Source organism: Genypterus blacodes, unplaced genomic scaffold, assembly GCF_046128005.1.
Source record: "Genypterus blacodes isolate CSIRO-AG114 ecotype Tasmania unplaced genomic scaffold, CSIRO-AGI_Gbla_v1 ptg000033l_1, whole genome shotgun sequence".
NCBI classification, from domain to species: domain Eukaryota; kingdom Metazoa; phylum Chordata; class Actinopteri; order Ophidiiformes; family Ophidiidae; genus Genypterus; species Genypterus blacodes.
In genome coordinates, this window is record NW_027466846.1 from 170,778 (window position 1) to 190,581 (window position 19,804).

Genomic DNA, 19,804 nt, shown 5'->3' on the forward strand with positions numbered 1-19,804 from the left:
TGCATCTCTTCACATCTCTGTAACTGAACTCAGTCATAAATGATCATCAGACTTCCACAACATGGACGCAATCAAACATGGACTCCTCAGCTTGTTAGTGTTTCTGCTCTGGATAAAAGGTAAAGTATAGTTTTAGAATGTAGTTTTAAATGCAGATTAATTGAACAAACAACATTCGTAAAGTCATACGAGCTGGAAAATAGGTTTTCATATTCTATGAAAATGAATGGAATTCTGCGTAGAAGGTGAAAAAAACGAAAGAATTTTTTTTTTAAACACTACAGAAGAGTTAATGAAATGAAGTGCTTTACATTATTTTTGGTCAAGGAAGAAAAATCCAACTGATCATCTTTCCAAATGTGAACACAGGTCTTGTTGATGGGAGTGAAGTCATCCAGACACCCATACACCCATAAAACAAGGGTGATGATGCAACTATGGACTGCAGACACACCAAGGGTGTAGACTACAACCAGATGTACTGGTACAGACAACTGCCAGGAGAAGGAATGAGACAAATAGTGTACACACGACCCGGCATAAAAGATCACAACTTTGAACCTGAGTTCACCATGGAGAAATTCTCAGCCACCAAACCTGATGCTGACAGTGGGACATTCACAGTGAAGAATCTGGTACCAGAAGATGAAGGCTTGTACTTCTGTGCTGTGAGTGAACACAGTGATACAGACTTATTGTACAGCTGAACAAAAACCCCAAAGAGTTTGTGTATTATCTGTACAGTAGGGGGACCTCAAGAACCACAACTTTTCCTGATGACAGTTTAATGAATGATGCAGGTTTTGATACAGCAACTTACAGCATCACAGACACAGAGCATTAATAAATAATTAAGATTTTTCATCCTCACAGGTCTTATTGATGGGAGCGATGTCATCCAGACGCCCATATTCTGTAAAAACAAGGGTGACAATGCAACTATAGCAACTGCCCCTGTAACTGTGAAAGGGAGCATAAGACTGCAGTATTTGTAATGAACTGTGGGGGGAACTGGAGACTGACTGACCATTTCAAGGTCTATTTGAAGGTTTTTGATGATTTTTGGGCTGTTTTACAATGCATCATAACAATTTAAATGAGACTAGAACACTGTGAAATTTGTACACATTTTTTCAAATGCATTGTCACTAAGTAATGACACACCTTTTTAAAGTGTCACATGACAGGAAGGAAGATGAGAAGCTTCGATCAGTTGTTTTGTTGAAGGTCTCACAGTGATCCTGATCAGTTCTTTACAAAATGATTGCACCTCTCATCATCTACATCATTTCTCTGCTCTGTGCTGCAGGTAAACACACACACACATCTCTTTCATCCCAGCACCTTGTGAAGGTAAATAAGCAGTATGCCTGAATCTCTTGGTTTGGTTGCAGGTATTTCTCTCAGTGGTCCAGTCCACCAGACCTCACAGTTACTGGTAAATGTGGGTCAGTCTGCTCAGATGGACTGCAGTCACGACTTGGGCGGCAGCTACTTTCAAATGTCCTGGTATCAACAGTTATCAGCGACGACTCTGAATCTGATCGTAATCTCTGTCCCTTATGCCGATGCTGATTTTGGAGACTTGAGCTTAGACAAATTCTCAGCCAGCAAGAATGAAGCTGAGAGAGGATCCTTCACTGTCAAACATGTGGCACCAGGTGACAGTGGCGTGTATTTCTGTACTGTCAGCACACACAGTAATGCAGAAACTCAATAAGCTGCACAAAAACCCCAAAACATGTGACTCAGGCTGGCACACTGTCTGAATCTATGAAGAACTCCTCATCTTACTGACTCAGACATACAGTATATCATTTCATCCATTTGCAGACGTCACAGTTTCTGTCTCCTCCTTTCAAAGCTCATTCAACAAAGTCTGTTCAGTTTTTCTGCCACACACAGAAATCGCCAAACACAATCACAATCATTCAGCTGCTGATAACCACATTAACAGCAGAGAAACACACTGACAGACAGCTGTATCACCATGACGATGTCAGCACTTATTTTGTCCAGTGGGGTGTAGTGTTTCTCCACACATCTTCAAGGAAGATTCTATCTTGATGGTCTGTTTAAACTTTGATGATGCCTCATGCCGAAATTCACAATAAATTGCTATAAATATAGATTACAATGGAGCATATTATATACAGATAATATATGTTATATTAAATTAGATTGTATTATGTTGTTGTATTATGATACTAAACATTAGATTACTTTATATTATAATCTATAAGCTTAAAATAGTTTAGATTAGGTTGTTGTTGAATACATAACTAAGACATATTGTTAGATCTTGAATCAATAATTAAACATCTTATTTCAATGATTTGTCAATGACAAATTGCTTATTATCATTTCATTTAATTTCTTGTTGCGTAGCATCAGTGGTCATAAGTTCCATTCAATTATGCTGCTTTCATCTATTTATATATACTTTGCTAAATATACTCTTTGATCTAATTTTATATCTTGTAACATCTTTAAATAACTGTAACATGTTCTTTATATTTAACAAAATGATATTATATAAAATATGTGGTGAAATCACAAGTAAGACAGATTTTGAGTTTGGTTGTTTCTCAGCTCAGTGTGTCTGTGGGAGGGGCTTGGATGAATCAACATGTCACCTCTGCAGAAACATAAAGCACTTTCAACAGCAATCACACAGCAAACATGTGGGTTACAGACAGTTTACAGTGAAACTCAGTGGAGGTAACATGGCCTGTGTTTGGGCCCTCTGCTTCTTCACCTTGCTCCTTTCTGTTGGTGAGTCTAAGGACACTTACACTTTAACACTGATCTTCTGCCATGTAAGATTGACCCAAGTGTGTTTTTGCTCTGTTGAAGATCTCTGCCTGGCTGCTGTATCCCAGAATCCAGCTGATGTGGTTCAGAATCTGGGGGAAACAGTGAATCTCCACTGTAGTCATGACATTCCAAGCTACGACACCATCCTGCTGTACAAACGATCCCAGGACAGAAAGCTTCTGCTGTTAGGAAAACTTAGCTATAACATTGAGAGCATCGAGTTCACTGGGAAGCTCACGATGAAAGGACAGGCAACAACAAATGAGAAAGCATTGCTCACCATTTCTAATCTCACATCAGAAGACACTGCTGTGTATTTCTGTGCCGCATTGTTGCACGGCAACGCAACCACAGCACAGGGCTCGACAAAAACCTTCATCTACACTCTGAAAGGATTGAAATGAAGAGGAGCAAGCAGCAAACACGTCATGTGGCACAAGCTGAGGATTAGAAGACAATAACTCATGAACTTTGACAAAACTTTGTTTTTTTACATCCTGAGCTCAATGTATTTGTATGACAGAAACAGAACACGTTTCCAAATGAGATATTTCACAACTAAAGCTGTTACATTCAGAGGCAGAAATGAAAGCCATAATTAAAACCCAGGGGAAAGCGCCGCCTACTGTCACTAGCTTTGCTGTACTCAGTCGTTTAGGCCTATACAGCAATAGCACAAATGAACTACATGTTGTGTGTGTTGCATGCTTGAACACTTGTTACTTATAGTTGTAATCACTAGAAACAGTAATTTTACAGGTCTACAATCCAAAGATTAAAGATAAGACCTTCCAAACTTGAATAAATGTCATTAGCTGAACTCTCTCTTTATATTGAGCCAGTGTTTAAGAGTGCAAGTTGATGAGATGATTTGAATATTTAGAGGAGGAGGATCCATCCTCTATGACTCCTCCCACCTGATGAGTTCATGTTGATGTTGCTACAGGAAGGTTTCCTCACTAAAGCAGGTGGAATAATCAGCTCACTGATGGAAACACAGAGATTCAGAGCAACAGCAAGATTATGATTTTATATTCTGCAGTACAACAGATTTCTAAACACACATCATGATCTTCTTATTCCTGAGCATTACTTTGAACATTGTTCTGGTTTCAGGTAAATGGTAACCTTTTAAACAGAATAACTTGGTTGTGTGTCATTGTTGTATATCATGCTGCTCATCATGTTAGTTATTTTTCAGAACACTTCATTGAGTGTAAATGGTGTGTTACACTTGTTGATGTCTTTCTCACAGGTTCCTCTCTCAGTGACAAAGTCAACCAGACTCCAGCTCACATGTGCAACAATCCAGGAAAAACAGCCAAAATCAGCTGTTCACACTCCATTCAAAACTACAACCAAATCCTCTGGTACAAACAGACAAAGAACAGACAGTTACATTTTCTAGGATACATGTTCGCAAACGCTGGATACCCAGAGACTGGACAGAATGTGTCGATGGGCGGGAGTGCAGATAAAGACAAAACCAGCACATTAACCATTGAAGGACTCAGCCTGAACAGCAGTGGTGTTTATTTCTGTGCTGCTAGTTTCCACAGTGCTTCAGGTTGCTGCTCCTCAACACAAAAACCTCAATAATCACACAGTTTTTCATTTCATTCAGGGTGTTCACAGTCTTTTGCACCTGCATGAAGCCATTCTAAGCAAAGCTCGTCTCCACTCTCATTCAGATCAGAGATTATTAGAATGGGAGTGTCCTTCTATTTAACCTCCCACCTCCTCTTACACACACCAGCCTGAGACATTCACTGTGTCTGTATGTGGCTGTAGCTCATTTCAATAGGATCACTATGAACGCTCACATTTTAATCACATTTATAGTCTCATCTCTGCAGCTTCAAGGTACAATGAACATGCATTTTCTCATTATGTCACACCTGACTGTCTGAGAGGTTCTGATAAGTACTATACTGTAATATATTTTAATAATAAATAAGTTATTCAAGGGTTAAACCCACATTTTTTGTATTTCCTCTCCACAGGTCTCTGTCAGGACGTCACCCAGGACCCTGAAATCATCTGGAAGCTTGTGTCCACGTCTGCAGAGATGAAGTGCAGCCATAAGAGAGACGCTGGTCACACACAGATGTACTGGTACAAACAGCTGCCAGGAGAAGCCATGAGCCTCATCGTCTACACGGTTGTCGGTGGACAGCCAGACTATGTGGCGGGCGGTCAACACAAATATTCAGCAGTGAAAACTGTCTCAGAGAGTGGAGAGCTCACTGTGAAAGACCTGCAGCGGGAAGACAGCGCTGTGTATTTCTGTGCTGTCAGTAAACACAGTGATGGAAGACGTGAGAGCAGATCAACAAAAACTGGTTGCCTTTATGTTTGGTGTGTGAAGCTGATTTTCACTTTCATATCTGTCCTATAGGTGGAGGTAGAGATCAGTAATGTGTCTCTTGGTCATAATGTTGCTGGTGTAGATGTGAGAGGAGGGTTTGGATAAAGAGTGAACAGAATTAAAGCCATTCAGTGTCTTTGGGAGCTCAGAAAAGAAGTCACCATGCCCAACATGTTCCTTGGTAATGGCTTTGTTTACTATAACAGAATAAACTTGGTGCAGATTTTGCTCGCTGCAGTTTTTCCAGGTGTTTCTTTGGGTGTCGAGATCTCTCAGACTCCCTCAGATCTTCTCAGAAACCCTGGAGACAAAGTCCAGCTGGTCTGCACCCATGACAAAAACGACTACACACAGATGTACTGGTACCAGAAATCCCCTGGAGACAGCGCTCTCAAACGCATCGGACATGTTTATTACAGCACCATAGATCAGGAGGAGTCTTACAAGGAGCATTTCAACATCACTGGAGATATGAGCGGAGAAAGAGCAAAGAACGGCTCTCTGTTTATAGTCTACCTAAAGGCACCAGAGCACAGTGCAGTTTATTACTGTGCAGCCAGCTATGCACATTGGCTGCAGATCCCCTCTCCTCCATACAAAAAGCCATATATGAACCCCATCAGCATTTATGGGTTTGAATAAGCGCTTGAACAGGCTCCTCCCAGCCAGCTGCACTTGATTTCTTCATCATCATCAGCAGCAGCAGAGCCACCAGTGGATTCCTCGACCCTATTGGTGCCAATCCCAAACTCTGTGATCATCAGTCTGAGTGATGACAAACGATGAATTCTAAAGTCAGAATGATGTATTTTCTCCTCCTCTGTTGTCTAGCAGGTAGTTACTGTATTGCACAAACTATTCTCACATTTTGAATTTCAAATATGATCCATCTGATGTTTCCCTTCTCTCTCCAGGTGGCTGTCTGAGTGTTGAGGTCCATCAGACTCCCTCTGCTCTCATCCAAAGTCCAGGTGATAAAGTGCAGCTTTTCTGCACTCATGGAAGAACCGACTACAGAGTGATGCTCTGGTACCTGCAGCCTCATGGAGACACAGCTATGACACTCATTGGATATTTGAACTTCAAAGTAGTCAAAATGGAAGAGTCGTATGAACAGGTTTTCAATATCACTGGAGATTTGGGTGGGACAAGTGCAAAAAATGCTTCTCTAATATTCCAAATCCAAGGCTTTGAGCAGAGTGCAGTTTACTACTGTGCAGCGAGTGAAGCACGCTGACACAGATCTCTTCTGCTCTTTGCAAAAACTCCACATGATCCTACATCATCAGTGGTCTTGAATAAAAGGTGGAATAAAACTGCTCCTGAACACCTGCTGTTGTGGTTGTAATTTGGTTTGAAGCAGTCGTGTCATCAGCTAATGTGACTCTGCTCTCATTTCTTGGTTTGTTTTCATTTAACCATGTGACTGCTGGTTTAGACACACACATACACTGCAAGATTCAGGCAAAAATGGAGGAAAGACAAATATAAAATAAATAATATAGGGCACACAGAGAACTTTGGCTTAATTTGTTTATGATTTTTTGTACATTTGTGACTGTTTCTCTAACCACATCTGTATTATATGTGATGAAACAACAACAACATGTCTATTAAAAAAAGTGTGAATCCAAATAAGGATCCACATCTGTCTCAAAAATCAAATTGACTTTCTTTCATTCTTCCTTGACAACAGCTACATTTTTCAAAGAAATATCATCAAAATCCATGTGTTACTTTTTGAGCTATCCCTCTGACAGAGACACACCAGAGTCATGCAGAAACTCCTCCTTTCACACTTCACACTTCCCTTTCCTCCTTAAATGTACTCGGCTCATTAATATGATGCAACACAATCCACCACCAACAGCAGAGACATTCACACTGACATCTCTTTCATGACTTTAGAGAAATCCCCTCCACAAGATGAACAGATTTCTCCTTTCCTTCTTCCTCACAGGTGAAACCTCTGATGGTATCTGATGTACAGTTTGCAGTTAAGTGACTGTAAGATGTTAAAATGATACTTTCTCTCTCCCTCTCTGCTTGCAGTGGCTGTTTCTCTGGATGTTCAGGTCCATCAGTCTCCCTCTGTTCTCTTCAGAAAGCCTGGAGATGACGTGCAGCTTGTCTGCACACATGAACAGACTGATTTCAGAGTGATGCTCTGGTACCTGCAGCCACACGGACAGACAGCGATCAAACTCATTGGATATGTGGAGTACAACACAAGAACGTATGAAGAGTTCTATGAAAGGCATTTTAATATCAGTGGGGATCTGAGCAGAAATACAGCAAAGAACAGCTCTCTGTACATTGTGGATGTAAAGCAGTCTGAGCACAGTGCAGTGTATTACTGTGCAGCTCGAGCAGCACAATGACACAGATCTCCTGTCACTGATACCAAAACAAAGACAACTGACTGACTGTGCTTTCAATAAAGCTTAAAACAAACACCAGCCAGCCACCTGCATTCATGAAGCCTGTTTCATTTAATGCTGCCATTTTCCCAAAGTAGTTTGTTTGTTTAAAATAATCAACCAGCATATACACACACACACACGTTTATGTTTGAGTGTAGTGTGTGTTCTTCTGAACTCACAGTGCTTCTTTAAGTTTGCCTCAATTATTCCATCATGCTTCAAAAGTGGTAGGAAGGAAGCATATATCTCTCTCTCTCTCTCTCTCTCTCTCTCTCTCTCTCTCTCTCTCTCTCTCTCTCTCTCTCTCTCTCTCTCTCTCTCTCTCTCTCTCTCTCTCTCTCTCTCTCTCTCTCTCTCTCTCTCTCTCTCTCTCTCTTTCTCTCTCTCTCTCTCTCTCTCTGTCTTTATTTTGTGATTTTGTGATGGTACTTTGTAGTTGGAAATCGGTTGGAAAGCAGTTTACTGTTCACTCTTGGTTTACGTAATCCAACTATTGCAGACAGAAATCATCATCATCATCATCATCATCATCATCATCGTCATCCTCTTCTTATCAAAATGATCGGCTTTCTCCTTTCCTGTCACTTTTTAGGTAAAAAGATACATTTTAGGTATCAACAAATACTTTAAAGGAGAAATGTTCTTGTTTCTGTACAAATGTAGGAACTGTTGCTGTCAGCAGCAGACGGCAGATTGTTTTGTTACCCTCAATATGTGAATACAGCATGAGAGCAGCTAATGTCTGAGACTTTCTGTGTTTCTAGTTTTCTCTCTGGGTGTTCAGGTCCCTCAGTCTCCCTCTGAGCTCATCACCCAACCGACAACTCATCTGCAGATGATCTGCACCTATCCAGCTGGAGTTAATGCTACTCTGTGGTACCAGCAGCTACCAGTAGACCAGGCCCTGAAACTCATTGGATCTAGAGACACAAATCCAACCACAGGTCCCACCACTGTGGAAGAACTACTTCCAGAACATTTCATAGCAACTACGCGTCTAATAAGAGACAAAAATGGCCGTGATTATTTGTTTATATTGAAGTGTACACCTGAACACAGTGCGACATACTTCTGTGTTGTGACTGACACAGTTTGTCAAAAACCCATCTGCTCTGTCAAAAACCTCTTCCCCTATCTGACATGAATGAAGTGTAACTTGTTCCATTTGCCAGCTACGCCTGTGACAGAAGAGCACATCTTGTTGAAGTCACTCTTTACATCTACAACACAGAGAAATGCAGGTATTGTGTGTCCAAAGTGGAGGAGAGCCAGTCTTTGTTTTGCATGATGACCCAGTAGAGCCGCTGTAGGGCAATGATGAATTTCTGAGTGGATCACATGGAGATAAGGACTCATGACGTCTAAAGTCGTAGACAGCTTGTAGCGCAGCTCATCACTCATGCAAGTCAGGAGAGACGGCTTAGTTTAAATGCATAAAACAACACCTTTATTCAAGGTGCAGTGGTTCTGAACATCGGGAGAGACTGGCTGTAGTTTGTCCACACGTTCAATCTCACAGGAAACTCCTGGAGCAAATTTTGAGGCCTTAGTGACACAGTGTCAACAGCTCCATGTCTTTAGCACAGAGTCTCTTCCTGATGATGACAGATTTACACCAGTGCTAACTTCTTAAAATGCAAGAAGTCGCACAGAGATGACAGAGATGTTTAGGTCTCTACCAAACTCAAAAGTCATCTATTCTGCATTTCATCTACAGCACAATTAAGAAAAAACAAACTCTACTTCTGAGTCTGAGCTTTGAACAGCAGAGAGCAGTGATGCCACACAGACATGAGCTCTGCTGTCAGCTCCTCCTTTCTTATCACAAAGGAAAAATAAAAGGCGTCCATATTTTCAATTTGTTCTTCTACCTGTCTTCACTGTCTCACCACTGCTACACACACACACACACACACACACACACACACACACACGTCTCAGTCCTCTTCAAAACCTGAACCACCACGAGACACCAAATCACATATTTGATCCATTCTAAAGATGTTGCTCACTTTCTTTCTGTCTCTGTCTTTGCTCACAGGTAAGAATTTACATGACCTTTCTGTTCAAATGTCTTTTTTAGACATGGTCTTATCATTGCTGCTCATCCAGCAGTCGCCTAAAGATCTCCTGAGGAAACCTGAACAAACTGAGGCCGTCTTGACTGTCACCATGGAGACAACAACTATCCCTACATGCTTTGGTACCAGCACAAAACAACAGCAGGAGGCCAGAGAGCTGTGGACCTGATTGGAGTGCTTCATTATGAAAATGCAAACCTGGAGAAGACCTTTGAAGGACGTTTCAACATCACAGGCCACTCAAAGGGCAAAGGTCATCTTAGAATCTCCACACTTAAGCCAGCAGACAGCGGGGAGTATTTCTGTGCAGCCAGTCTGCACTGTGCTTCAGCTCCTCCATCTCCCTCACAAAAACACCTGCATGAAACACAAAGTGCTTCATAAAAAGAAGCATTGATACACAATCTGATCTTTTTCCAGCTGCTGTCGGGTTTGTTTCCTGTCCCAACATCAGGACAGCCTTATTGGTGCTGAGATTGTGATGTCACTTCCTGCCTTCTCTACCGAAGTGCATTCTCACATTTTGTTCTTCAAGTCAAAATGATCTCAGGCTTCATCACTCTCTGCACGTTCTGGGCTGCAGGTAAAACTGATCACACATAATTACAGGACTTTAGTAAAAACACAGTGATATTGGAGATCAGTGTGGTCACAGCTCTTTTCTTTTCAGGTGCAGCTCAGTCGGTGCTGATCACCCAGTGGCCCCGTTTCATCTCCAGTCTGCCCAGTGCTTTAGCAGAAATGCACTGCTACCAGAATAACACAGAGTATGACTATCTGTACTGGTACAGACAGCAGAAAGAAGCTGCTCCTCAGTTAATTGTGTCTATAGTGGTCAACAGTGAGACTTTTGAAGCAGATTTCAAATCAGGTTTTCAGGCTGTGAGGTCGGAGAAGAAGCACTGGTCTCTGAAAATCCCAAGCATTCAGAGGAAAGATGAGGCTGTTTATCTGTGTGCTGCCAGTCCACACAGTGACACAACAGAGCTCAACCCTGTGACTGAAATCATACAGAGGAGAGACTCTTATTGTTCTCCAACACCTGACAACTAAACATTTAATGCTGGAATGAAGCCGACCACAGAGAAGATGATATCAGTGTCTCACTGCATGTGTTCATATTAACACTGTGGAGTCTAAAGGCCCTTTGGCAGTTTCACTTTACATTACATAAGAATGGAATGCTTCCAATGTTTATTTGTTTAGAGACAGGATCTGCTGAAATCACCAAACTCTATCTAAAATTTTGCAAGGTACTAAATATGTCAGAATGAATTTGGGGGAAAATGAGTATAAATGATGCATAAAATGGAAACTTCAACAAGTAAATAACAAACAACACAGGTGTAACATTAATATGTTACAGTACAGTAAATGTGAGGCTGTAAAGAAGATTTATTGATAAATGTATAATGACAAACTCACTGTATTCTGAGATATTAAATGCAAAATAATGGTTTAAGGTTTTATCAGGTTAAGAGTAGACGCAACCAATAGGTGGAAGCACAGCACACAACATACATCTTTTACCAAAAGTGAGATTGGACATTCCCCCCCCCCCCCCCATCACACACACACACACACACACACACACACACACACACACACACACACATACATACTTTCAACCCTTACTGCCTCATTCATTCTGCGTCAGCAGCTCTTGACAATGTCTTCATCTTTGCTCACATTTGCTATTTTCTTCATCTGGTTGCCGTGTAAGAGCTCAAATTACAGCACAAATTCATCAAAATATGTTCAAATATCATTTATACTAAACTGAACGCATTTCTAAATCTGTTTTCTCCACAGTTCAGGTGAGCAGTGTGAAGTTTCTGCAATCGGCCTCCCAGATTGTTAAGGAGAACAGTGAAGTCCAGATGAATTGCGCTCATGATGACACTAATCTGCAAATAATGTTGTGGTACCAGCAGAGAAAGCACAGTCAGTCTCTGACCCTCATTGGGTTTGGATATGGAACTAGCCCCCCAAACTATGAGGGTCAGTTTAAGGAGCAATTCACACTGACGAGAGAAGACACAGTGAAAGGGGCTCTGACGGTTCACAGAGCAAACCTGTCACACTCGGCTGTGTATTTCTGTGCTGCCAGTACACAGTGATGTGGTTTAATGCCACTCCCTCACTAAAAGCACTCAGTGTTCTTTCTGTTGTGATACGTGTTCCATATGCATCTTCACACAGGGGAGGAAGAGTCTCAGAGGAAGCTGTGTTCCTCACATGTGGAGGATGAATCCAGCTCTGATCGGATTTCTGCTCATTTTGCTTCCATGTAATGTTTCCATCTACAACCTAAAATACAATGACCTGAACAAACCCAGCAGCTTCATTCTATTATGAGTTTTATACATCAATCATATGAATGTTTTATCCAGGTGTCGACTTCAACTGCTTTTCAATTTGTTTCTCCACAGATCAAGTCAAGAGTGTGAAGTTTGAGCCTCCTCAACCAAGAACAGTCAATGAAACAGCCAGAGTAGAAATTAAATGCAGTCATGATGACAACGTTCTCTACATAATGCTGTGGTACCAGCAGAAGCGGAGCGGACTGATGACTTTAATAGGATACAGCTACACTGGTAGTGACCCAAACTATGAGAAGCAGATGGAAGATCGGTTTGAGATTACAAGAGAGAACACGATGAGAGGAGCTCTGATCATCCGCAGTGTGAATCTATTAGACTCAGCTGTGTATTTCTGTGCTGCCAGTACACAGTGATGTGGTTTAACGCTGCTCCCTCACTAAAAACACAAGTTCAACATCCTGAGAGCCAAACTGACGCACAATGATGCATTAACACAGAATCACCATTCATCAGAGACCAATCATTCATTTCATTCAATCAAGTAAAATACTAAATACTAAAATGAGTTTGAACCATAGTACAATTTATCAGTTTAATGTGTCAATATATCAAATAACTGCATAAAATAAACAAATAATGGTTGCTGGCTTTTGCTGAAACCTGTTTTGACTTCATGAGACATAAATCAAATGTTCATTTTCAATTGTTGAACACAGGAAGTTGACTGACTGCAGGGATCATGTGACCTCGTGTTTCCTTTGTGATGAACAATGTGTGTGTGTGTGTGTGTGTGTGTGTGTGTGTGTGTGTGTGTGTGTGTGTGTGGGTGTCCAGCATCATTCAGCTGGAAGTTCATCACTAAGATGTTTGTCACAGTCCTTCATCTGCTGTTTCTTTTACATTCAGGTCAGTCCTAGTCATGAATTCATGATTGATGTATTTTCCAACATATTTCTTATCACAAGTTACATTTCAGTCATTTCATGCTTTGGTCCTTCTTCTTCTACAGGTCTCACTGCTATCGTTCTGCAGTCTGGAGATCAAACACCCCACCCAGGAGCCACAGTGACCTTAGGGTGCAGCATGGCTGCAGGGCTCAGCATGTCCAGCTACACCATGATGTGGTACAGACAAAACCTCAATGCAGCACCGCTGGAGTTCCTCACCAATGAGTACGAGAAAAACCAGGGCCGCTTCCAGAGCTTTCTCCATACCAACAACTTCTCCCTGCAGATTACTGAGCTGTTCCTGAATGACAGCAGCACCTACTACTGTGCTGCCAGTCACAGTGATGCACACAGGAGACACCCTCATACAAATAACAAGTGTGGTGACAGATGACAGGAAGGAGCTGTGGCTCATTTGCTTTGATACCAAACTGTATTTAACTGTCAGGATGAACACATTTACCCCGACTATCTGAAGTCACAGCTCATCAACGGTTGAACACATGATTCTGCAGAATTCATCCCTAGTATATTTGAAAGATTTGAATACATCAAGAGGAATTGTGGTCAGCTGTAGATAACTATTTGACATGTTTAATGTTAATAGAGTGATAAGAAATAAAACTACAACACAATATGGGAACTACATCTAATTATAATAATTGTAGGGTTATCTGTGGGAGGGTGTAAGAAGATGTTTTATTTTTTCCAGGATTTCATTTGTTTTCTTCTACATAATCTTAGACAGCCAAATCTCCTAGATGCAGTATAAATTATGGGTGGAGAGTTCAGTAGAACGCTGCAGAAGTAACAATGTACACTTAGAGGGCAACGTCGAGCAGTTATTGTTGGAGTTATTTGTATTGACCACTAGATGGAGATATGATACGCTTATGGTGGGAGTTAAACACAATTGCCACTAGGGGGCAACAATGAGCAGTTATCATTGGAGATAATTATATTTACCACTAGATGGAGAAATTGTACGCATATATTTTGACTCAAACTCATTGGAAATAATGAACAATTAATGTTGGATTAAATTGAAACTACCACCAAATTGCGATACTGAAAACTTAGATTTGGAGTTAAACACAACTGCCACTAGAGGGCAACAACGCGAAACCAGGGATGGAGTTGACTACAATTGCCCCTAGATGGAAACAGTACCTTTGGTACAGTAAAGTAACATTTGTCTCAACTTATTACATGAGTAGTTTTTATATTAACCTTGATCGATACAGAAGGATGTTTGATCATATAAAAGATTGAAGTTTCTTTGTCCAGAAAAGGAGAATAAGAATCATTCAAAGCTCCTCTCAGTATCGCTCACATGTTGTTGAGTGTTTGACATCTGAGTCAATAAAGAGGTGTAACCAGGAAAGATGTCACTTCCTCTGAGCATCTACAAGGAAACACAAACAAAAACAGTTTCCCTTTCCCTCCCTTCTTCTTTCGTCTTTTCTTAGCTGTCACAGAAATAGCAGCAGTCTGTCAACTCGTCCTTAACCTCGTCCTGTCTGAACAGCTGCTCTGTGAGACAAACAGGCAGAGATGGAGGCTGAGATATGGAGACTCTGGGTGGGTGGAGGGAAGAAGAGAGAGGCAAAGACACTTTGTGTTTTTGTATGATGCTTTTTCACCGTGGGGACAGGGGGCCACGGTGATACAAACCCATAGAGGCGCCGTACAAAAACCTCCTCCCATTCACATGCATAGTGTAGAGAGCTCCATGATGCCTGGGACACTCAGTAAAGAAGAAAACCTGACAATTCTGACAGCCAAGAAGATGTTGGTATCAGATGGTATCATCAAATCTGTTTTAAAGGGGAAATTTTGACAGAATTAATATTTTAATTTGACTATATGGTCATTTAACTGCTTTAGAGCTTTGATTCCCTCATCTTGACAAAAACCCTGCAAACATGGACATGAAGAGGTTGATCAGTAACGTTTGAGCAATCTTCATCTTGTGGATCATGAGAACAAAGTGATTATGGAGTTTTGTGACTTTTTGGTTGAGGAGGAGCTCAGTGTGACACTGGAAGGGAAGCTTACTTTGGAAAGGGAACAAAACTCACAGTTTTAGGTAAGTCAGCGCTCTAATAACTTCAACTCACTGTAAGAAACAGGGAAGAGTGTCAATGTTGGTATGAAAATGAAAGAATAATCTGTTACCATGAAAAAGATGAACTATTGTGCTGAACTGAGATCACTGTGACGAATCAACCTGCTTACTTTGGCAAAGGAACCAAGCTGACAGTTCTAGGTAAATTTTTCAGACTAACATTGTGTTTGGGTAAATTTCACTTTAATATAAACCCTCAGGATGAATAAGAATGAGTGAAAATGCCCCCAGATAACAAAAGAGATTCATGTGCAGTATCTCTGCACTGTGACAACGTCAATGAAGCGTACTTTGGAAAAGGGACAAAACTGACGGTTGTGGGTGAGTGAAGGCTGATGAAGGCTATGTAAAAAGCTGTTTAGTCAGAGTGGAGTGTGTTAGAATTGTGTGTTTTGAGTGTTACTGTCAGAAAATATGGACCTTTATGGTTTTAGTTTGGCTCAGAGCTTTTTGGTGATAAGCTTGTGCGCTGTGTCAATATGAAGCATATTTCGGCCAAGGAACAAAACTGACGGTTCTTGGTGAGTAAAACTTCAAATTTTCTTCAGTATAAGAAGTAAAATAGAGGATAAACCTCTTTATCTCTGATAAACTCTCTGGTAACTATTTTCAATCTGACACTGTTTGGACAAGTTTGGTCCAAGCCTCTGAACTTTAATTTGAAATTCCAGTCAAATTTTAAAGCTTCCAAAGATGCTAAGTGGGATTTGGGGAAGTTTATGAGAGTTTAAGAGGTTGAATGAGGGAAACACTTGAGTTTGGCATTAAATTATTCAGAAATCAGAACCTTGTTGTGATAAATTCAACGTAGAAGAGAGAAGGAGAAGCAGGAGGAAGAGTTTTTGTTAGAGCACAATCACTCTGTGCTCATACGCTGAAGCTCATTTTGGAGCTGGGACCAAACTCACCGTTTTAGGTAAGAAAATCTCCAACAAAACTCTCACTGAGGATGTTTCACAGCTTCATTATGAAGGTAAAGAGATTGAACATTAACAATGTGCTTTTATAGGTCTTATTTGATAGCAGGAGAAGATTCATGCTCCTTTTAAACTGTAAAGGTGTTGTAACAGAAGTTAGATTGTTGGTGAGTTCTGCACCAAACATCGTCTGAGTTCTCCAGCATGACTTCTGCAGTCATAATAAATTGGCTGTAAGCCCAGATTCCTGCTCTCAGCCTGAGTTCTTATCAGCTCAGTGAAAACTGTGAGCTACCAGGCAGAGGCTCACTTTGGAGCTGGAACCAAACTCACTGTCTTAGGTAAGAAACTCACAGCATAATATAACTCTAAACATGCTAAACATGCTGTGTTTTACAAAGCTTCTGTCTGATAGGTGGTGTGTAGTTGGTTTACAGCTTAGATTTGAACCATTTTAATGTTCTGAAAATGTCAAAAAGAGATAATAATATCAGCAATTTGGCATTAAACTGAATTGTTGTCCGTACAAAGTTTTGAAATCTTAATTCTTAGTTAAAGTAGAACAAAAAGATGAATGGTTTGTTATTTTGTGGTGCTGAAAGGTTGAGGAGTTTTTTCTGTAGCCTTGTGTCAGTGTGAACTACGACCCTGCTTACTTTGGCAGCGGCACCAAACTGACTGTGTTAGGTAAGAAAATGACATCATGCACATCAATGTTTGTGCTGTGAGCTTCTCTGATCATAAACGTTACTGAGAGCAGAGTTTAAGGTTTTCATTGTTTTGTTGTAATTTCCTGGAGCTGTAAACTGATGTCCTCATGCGTAGATTAACATAATCTGATGATTCTGTGAAAGTAAAGCAAGATAAGAGCGATGTGAGTTAAGCAGTGTGATTATGAGCTGGTATTATAAATGTATAAGTTAATACAGTAAGTTAAGGGTTTGTTCAGTTTATTGCATGGTGAGTGAGCGATGTGCTCCGGCTCATATCCACCTTATTTTGGAGAAGGGACCAGACTTACAGTTCTCGGTAAGATCGCTGCAACAAATTCATAAAATCCTCAAATGTATCAGAGAAATGGAAATCTTAAAGGCTCTAAATGTTGTTTTGGAGTTTATTGACTGTAAAAAGCTCCTCTGTTCGTGTCTAAATGCTGGTTGTTGCAGTTTGAAGTGACAGTGAAGATTTAGAATTTGTACGATAACATTTTAATAAATTAATATGATATTAATTTAGATATGATTTTGTAGTCTGAAGATGAAATGGAGAAGAAATATTTATGTCAGATAAAGACAAGAATAGTCTGTCAATAATTTTATATTTGTAACTTAAAAAGCCTGAGGATAGAATCGGTGCTAAATATCTGTAGGATTTTTATTTGTGTGGGGGAAGCAAACACGAAATTAAAATAATAATTCAATAAAAATCTAAGCATTTCTGTTGGATTATGTGTCTAAATTATGGACTTGATCCACTGCATACATGCAGGATTCTGTAAACTTGTGGATTTAATTCCATGATGTCTGTCTTTTGTCCTCTCAGAACCTGACCATGATGTCACTCCACCAACAGTTCAAGTCTTTAAACCTTCAGAAAAAGAATGTAAAGTAAAGACGCTGGTGTGTGTGGCCTCTGGTTTCTACCCGGACCATGTGAGTGTGTCCTGGGAGGTGGACGGGCTCACAGAGACTGATAGCGTGGCCACAGACAACACGGCCCTGAAGGAAGGGAAACATTACAGCCTCAGCAGCAGGCTGACAGTCCAGAGCAAAACATGGTTCAAACCTAGCAGGACATTCACCTGCAGGGTCAGCTTCTTCAACGGGACTGACACAATCCCCGTAGAAGACTCCATTATTGGTGAAACAGGTGATTTACAGCACTGGAGTGGGATAAATGTTTGCTTTTTCTGCACAGTTTGAGTGTAAAAACTTTTATTTCTCTATTTTTGTCTTTCAGATTCAGGAGGAATGCCAAATGGTAAATAAACCCTTTGGTTGCAGAGGTCAAACTGGTGCCGCTGTGACGGCTTCTGACCCTGACGAGGTCATCAGCCGAGAGCTAAACATGGATCACGTTTCCTGACTTAACAAAAGAATTTAATTGCTTAGACTTATACCAGTATTTTGTTAGATTTGTTTCACATTGCTGATTTGAATCATTTGATCATCAGCTGTAAACTCCAGGTTTAGCACACAGATGCATTATAAATGATTTTTTGGACGATGATAAAAGAATGCTTCCATCTTCTGTAGACACAAAGATGAAGATCATGCAGAACGCCAAACTAACCTACAGCGTTTTAATCGCCAAGAGCTTCATCTACGGAGTCTTCATCATGTTTCTGGTGTGGAAGCTGAAGGTTTGTTTCCCAGGATCTCCTTTCATTATAAATATGCATTTATTCCACATTCTTCAAGAATGTGGAAGTAAGTAGTAAATCTTTCTTGTTTTTGTGTTTCACAGGGTTTATCTGGAAAACAAAGCAGCAGAGAGCGGAGCTGTGGCCTGAATAACTGAGCTCTGGGAAACTGATTGATGTTACCGTGCCAATACAAATCTGAAGTATTGTTACAATATTTCTTGTTTTGCATGACGTAGTGCATTTTGTTTGTTCAACTCAAATGTTTCCTCTTTAGTAGAATGAAGGACTTATCAAGTAAAACATGTGACTAGTGTGTATGTGTGTAATGTACATGCTTTCATGTTTTAAGCTGCATGCTTTCATGTTGTAGCGTCTAAGAGCTCAATCATCCAATCAGCTTCTGCAACGAAAATAAAATAGAATACAATTCTCTGTGTTACTGATTTGAACGACATGCTGATGTTTTGATGAATGATCAATAATGCTGTCTGAGTCCGTGTAAACTGCTTCATCATCAATAAAAGTATTTCAGAGGATCTTGTGATTATGCGGTTTTATTTCTGTCAAGATTTCCTGACTTTCTGTGTTACAATGTTGAGATTGTTGCTAGAAGCCTCCAGGTAAAACACAGAACACATAAATGACAACAGCAATAAATTAAACAAAGACAAAAAGATTCATGATGTGATGAGATGCGACAACATCGCAGCCAAAGTAGTGAAGCAGCATGGAGCTTTGTGTCACATCAGCTTTAAAAATGGAACGTTAAAGAGATTTAAGGTGCAAAGACAGAAAGAGTCTCAGATATGAAGCTCCTGGTTTAATGAGGCTCTGCATTCAAACATTATCTACATACTGGATGATTGTCAGCACTTTGCCCTGTTTGTCTTTGTACTGAACAGACATTGTGGAATTTGTCATTATACACTCATGATAACATGAGTCACACACCTTCTTACACACCTCACACACTCACTGGGAGTTATTTTTAGCTGCACATCTCTTTTCTCAGAAATCAGACATTTCAGGCCCACATGAGCTCAAATGTTTCCACTGAACTACAGTAATCTTCATCATCTTCATTTATTGTGCTTTGTCTGGTCTGTCTTGTCAAGTGTCTCAAATGACATTCACTTAATAAATTCAATGAAATCGATCGTTCTGAATTACTTATTAATTATAAATGTACAGTTTCTTCACATAACCATCGTTGTTTAGCTTGAAGCCTCTCAGTGGAAAATATGTGAGAATCTAAACGTGTCAACAGGAAATGAATGTTGTGGTGTGTGTATGTGTGTGTGTGCTGCTGGTGATAACTGAAACCCTGCAGGAACAGAGGAGCGGTGGAGGAGGAGAGGATGTGGTCACAGAGTGAGCAGCAACTTTCCAGTCTAACACAACCTCTACACTTTGCAGAGACGTACACCTGCGACT

General features: G+C 40.5%; 1 long non-coding RNA gene and 1 gene segment (V, D, J or C); both read left to right on the plus strand.

Annotated features, from left to right (window-relative positions):
* Positions 1–30: 30 nt before the first annotated feature.
* On the plus strand, positions 31–18,906 carry LOC142995539 (M1-specific T cell receptor beta chain-like). The segment is given in 7 exon segments: positions 31–119; positions 370–672; positions 15,550–15,609; positions 17,548–17,874; positions 17,965–17,985; positions 18,261–18,367; positions 18,472–18,906. Coding segments are annotated over 6 exon segments (804 nt in total).
* Positions 1,137–1,698, plus strand: LOC142995541 (uncharacterized). The gene is made up of 2 exons (XR_012961531.1): positions 1,137–1,309; positions 1,395–1,698. It is a non-coding gene; the product is annotated as an uncharacterized LOC142995541 (long non-coding RNA).
* Positions 18,907–19,804: the final 898 nt, after the last annotated feature.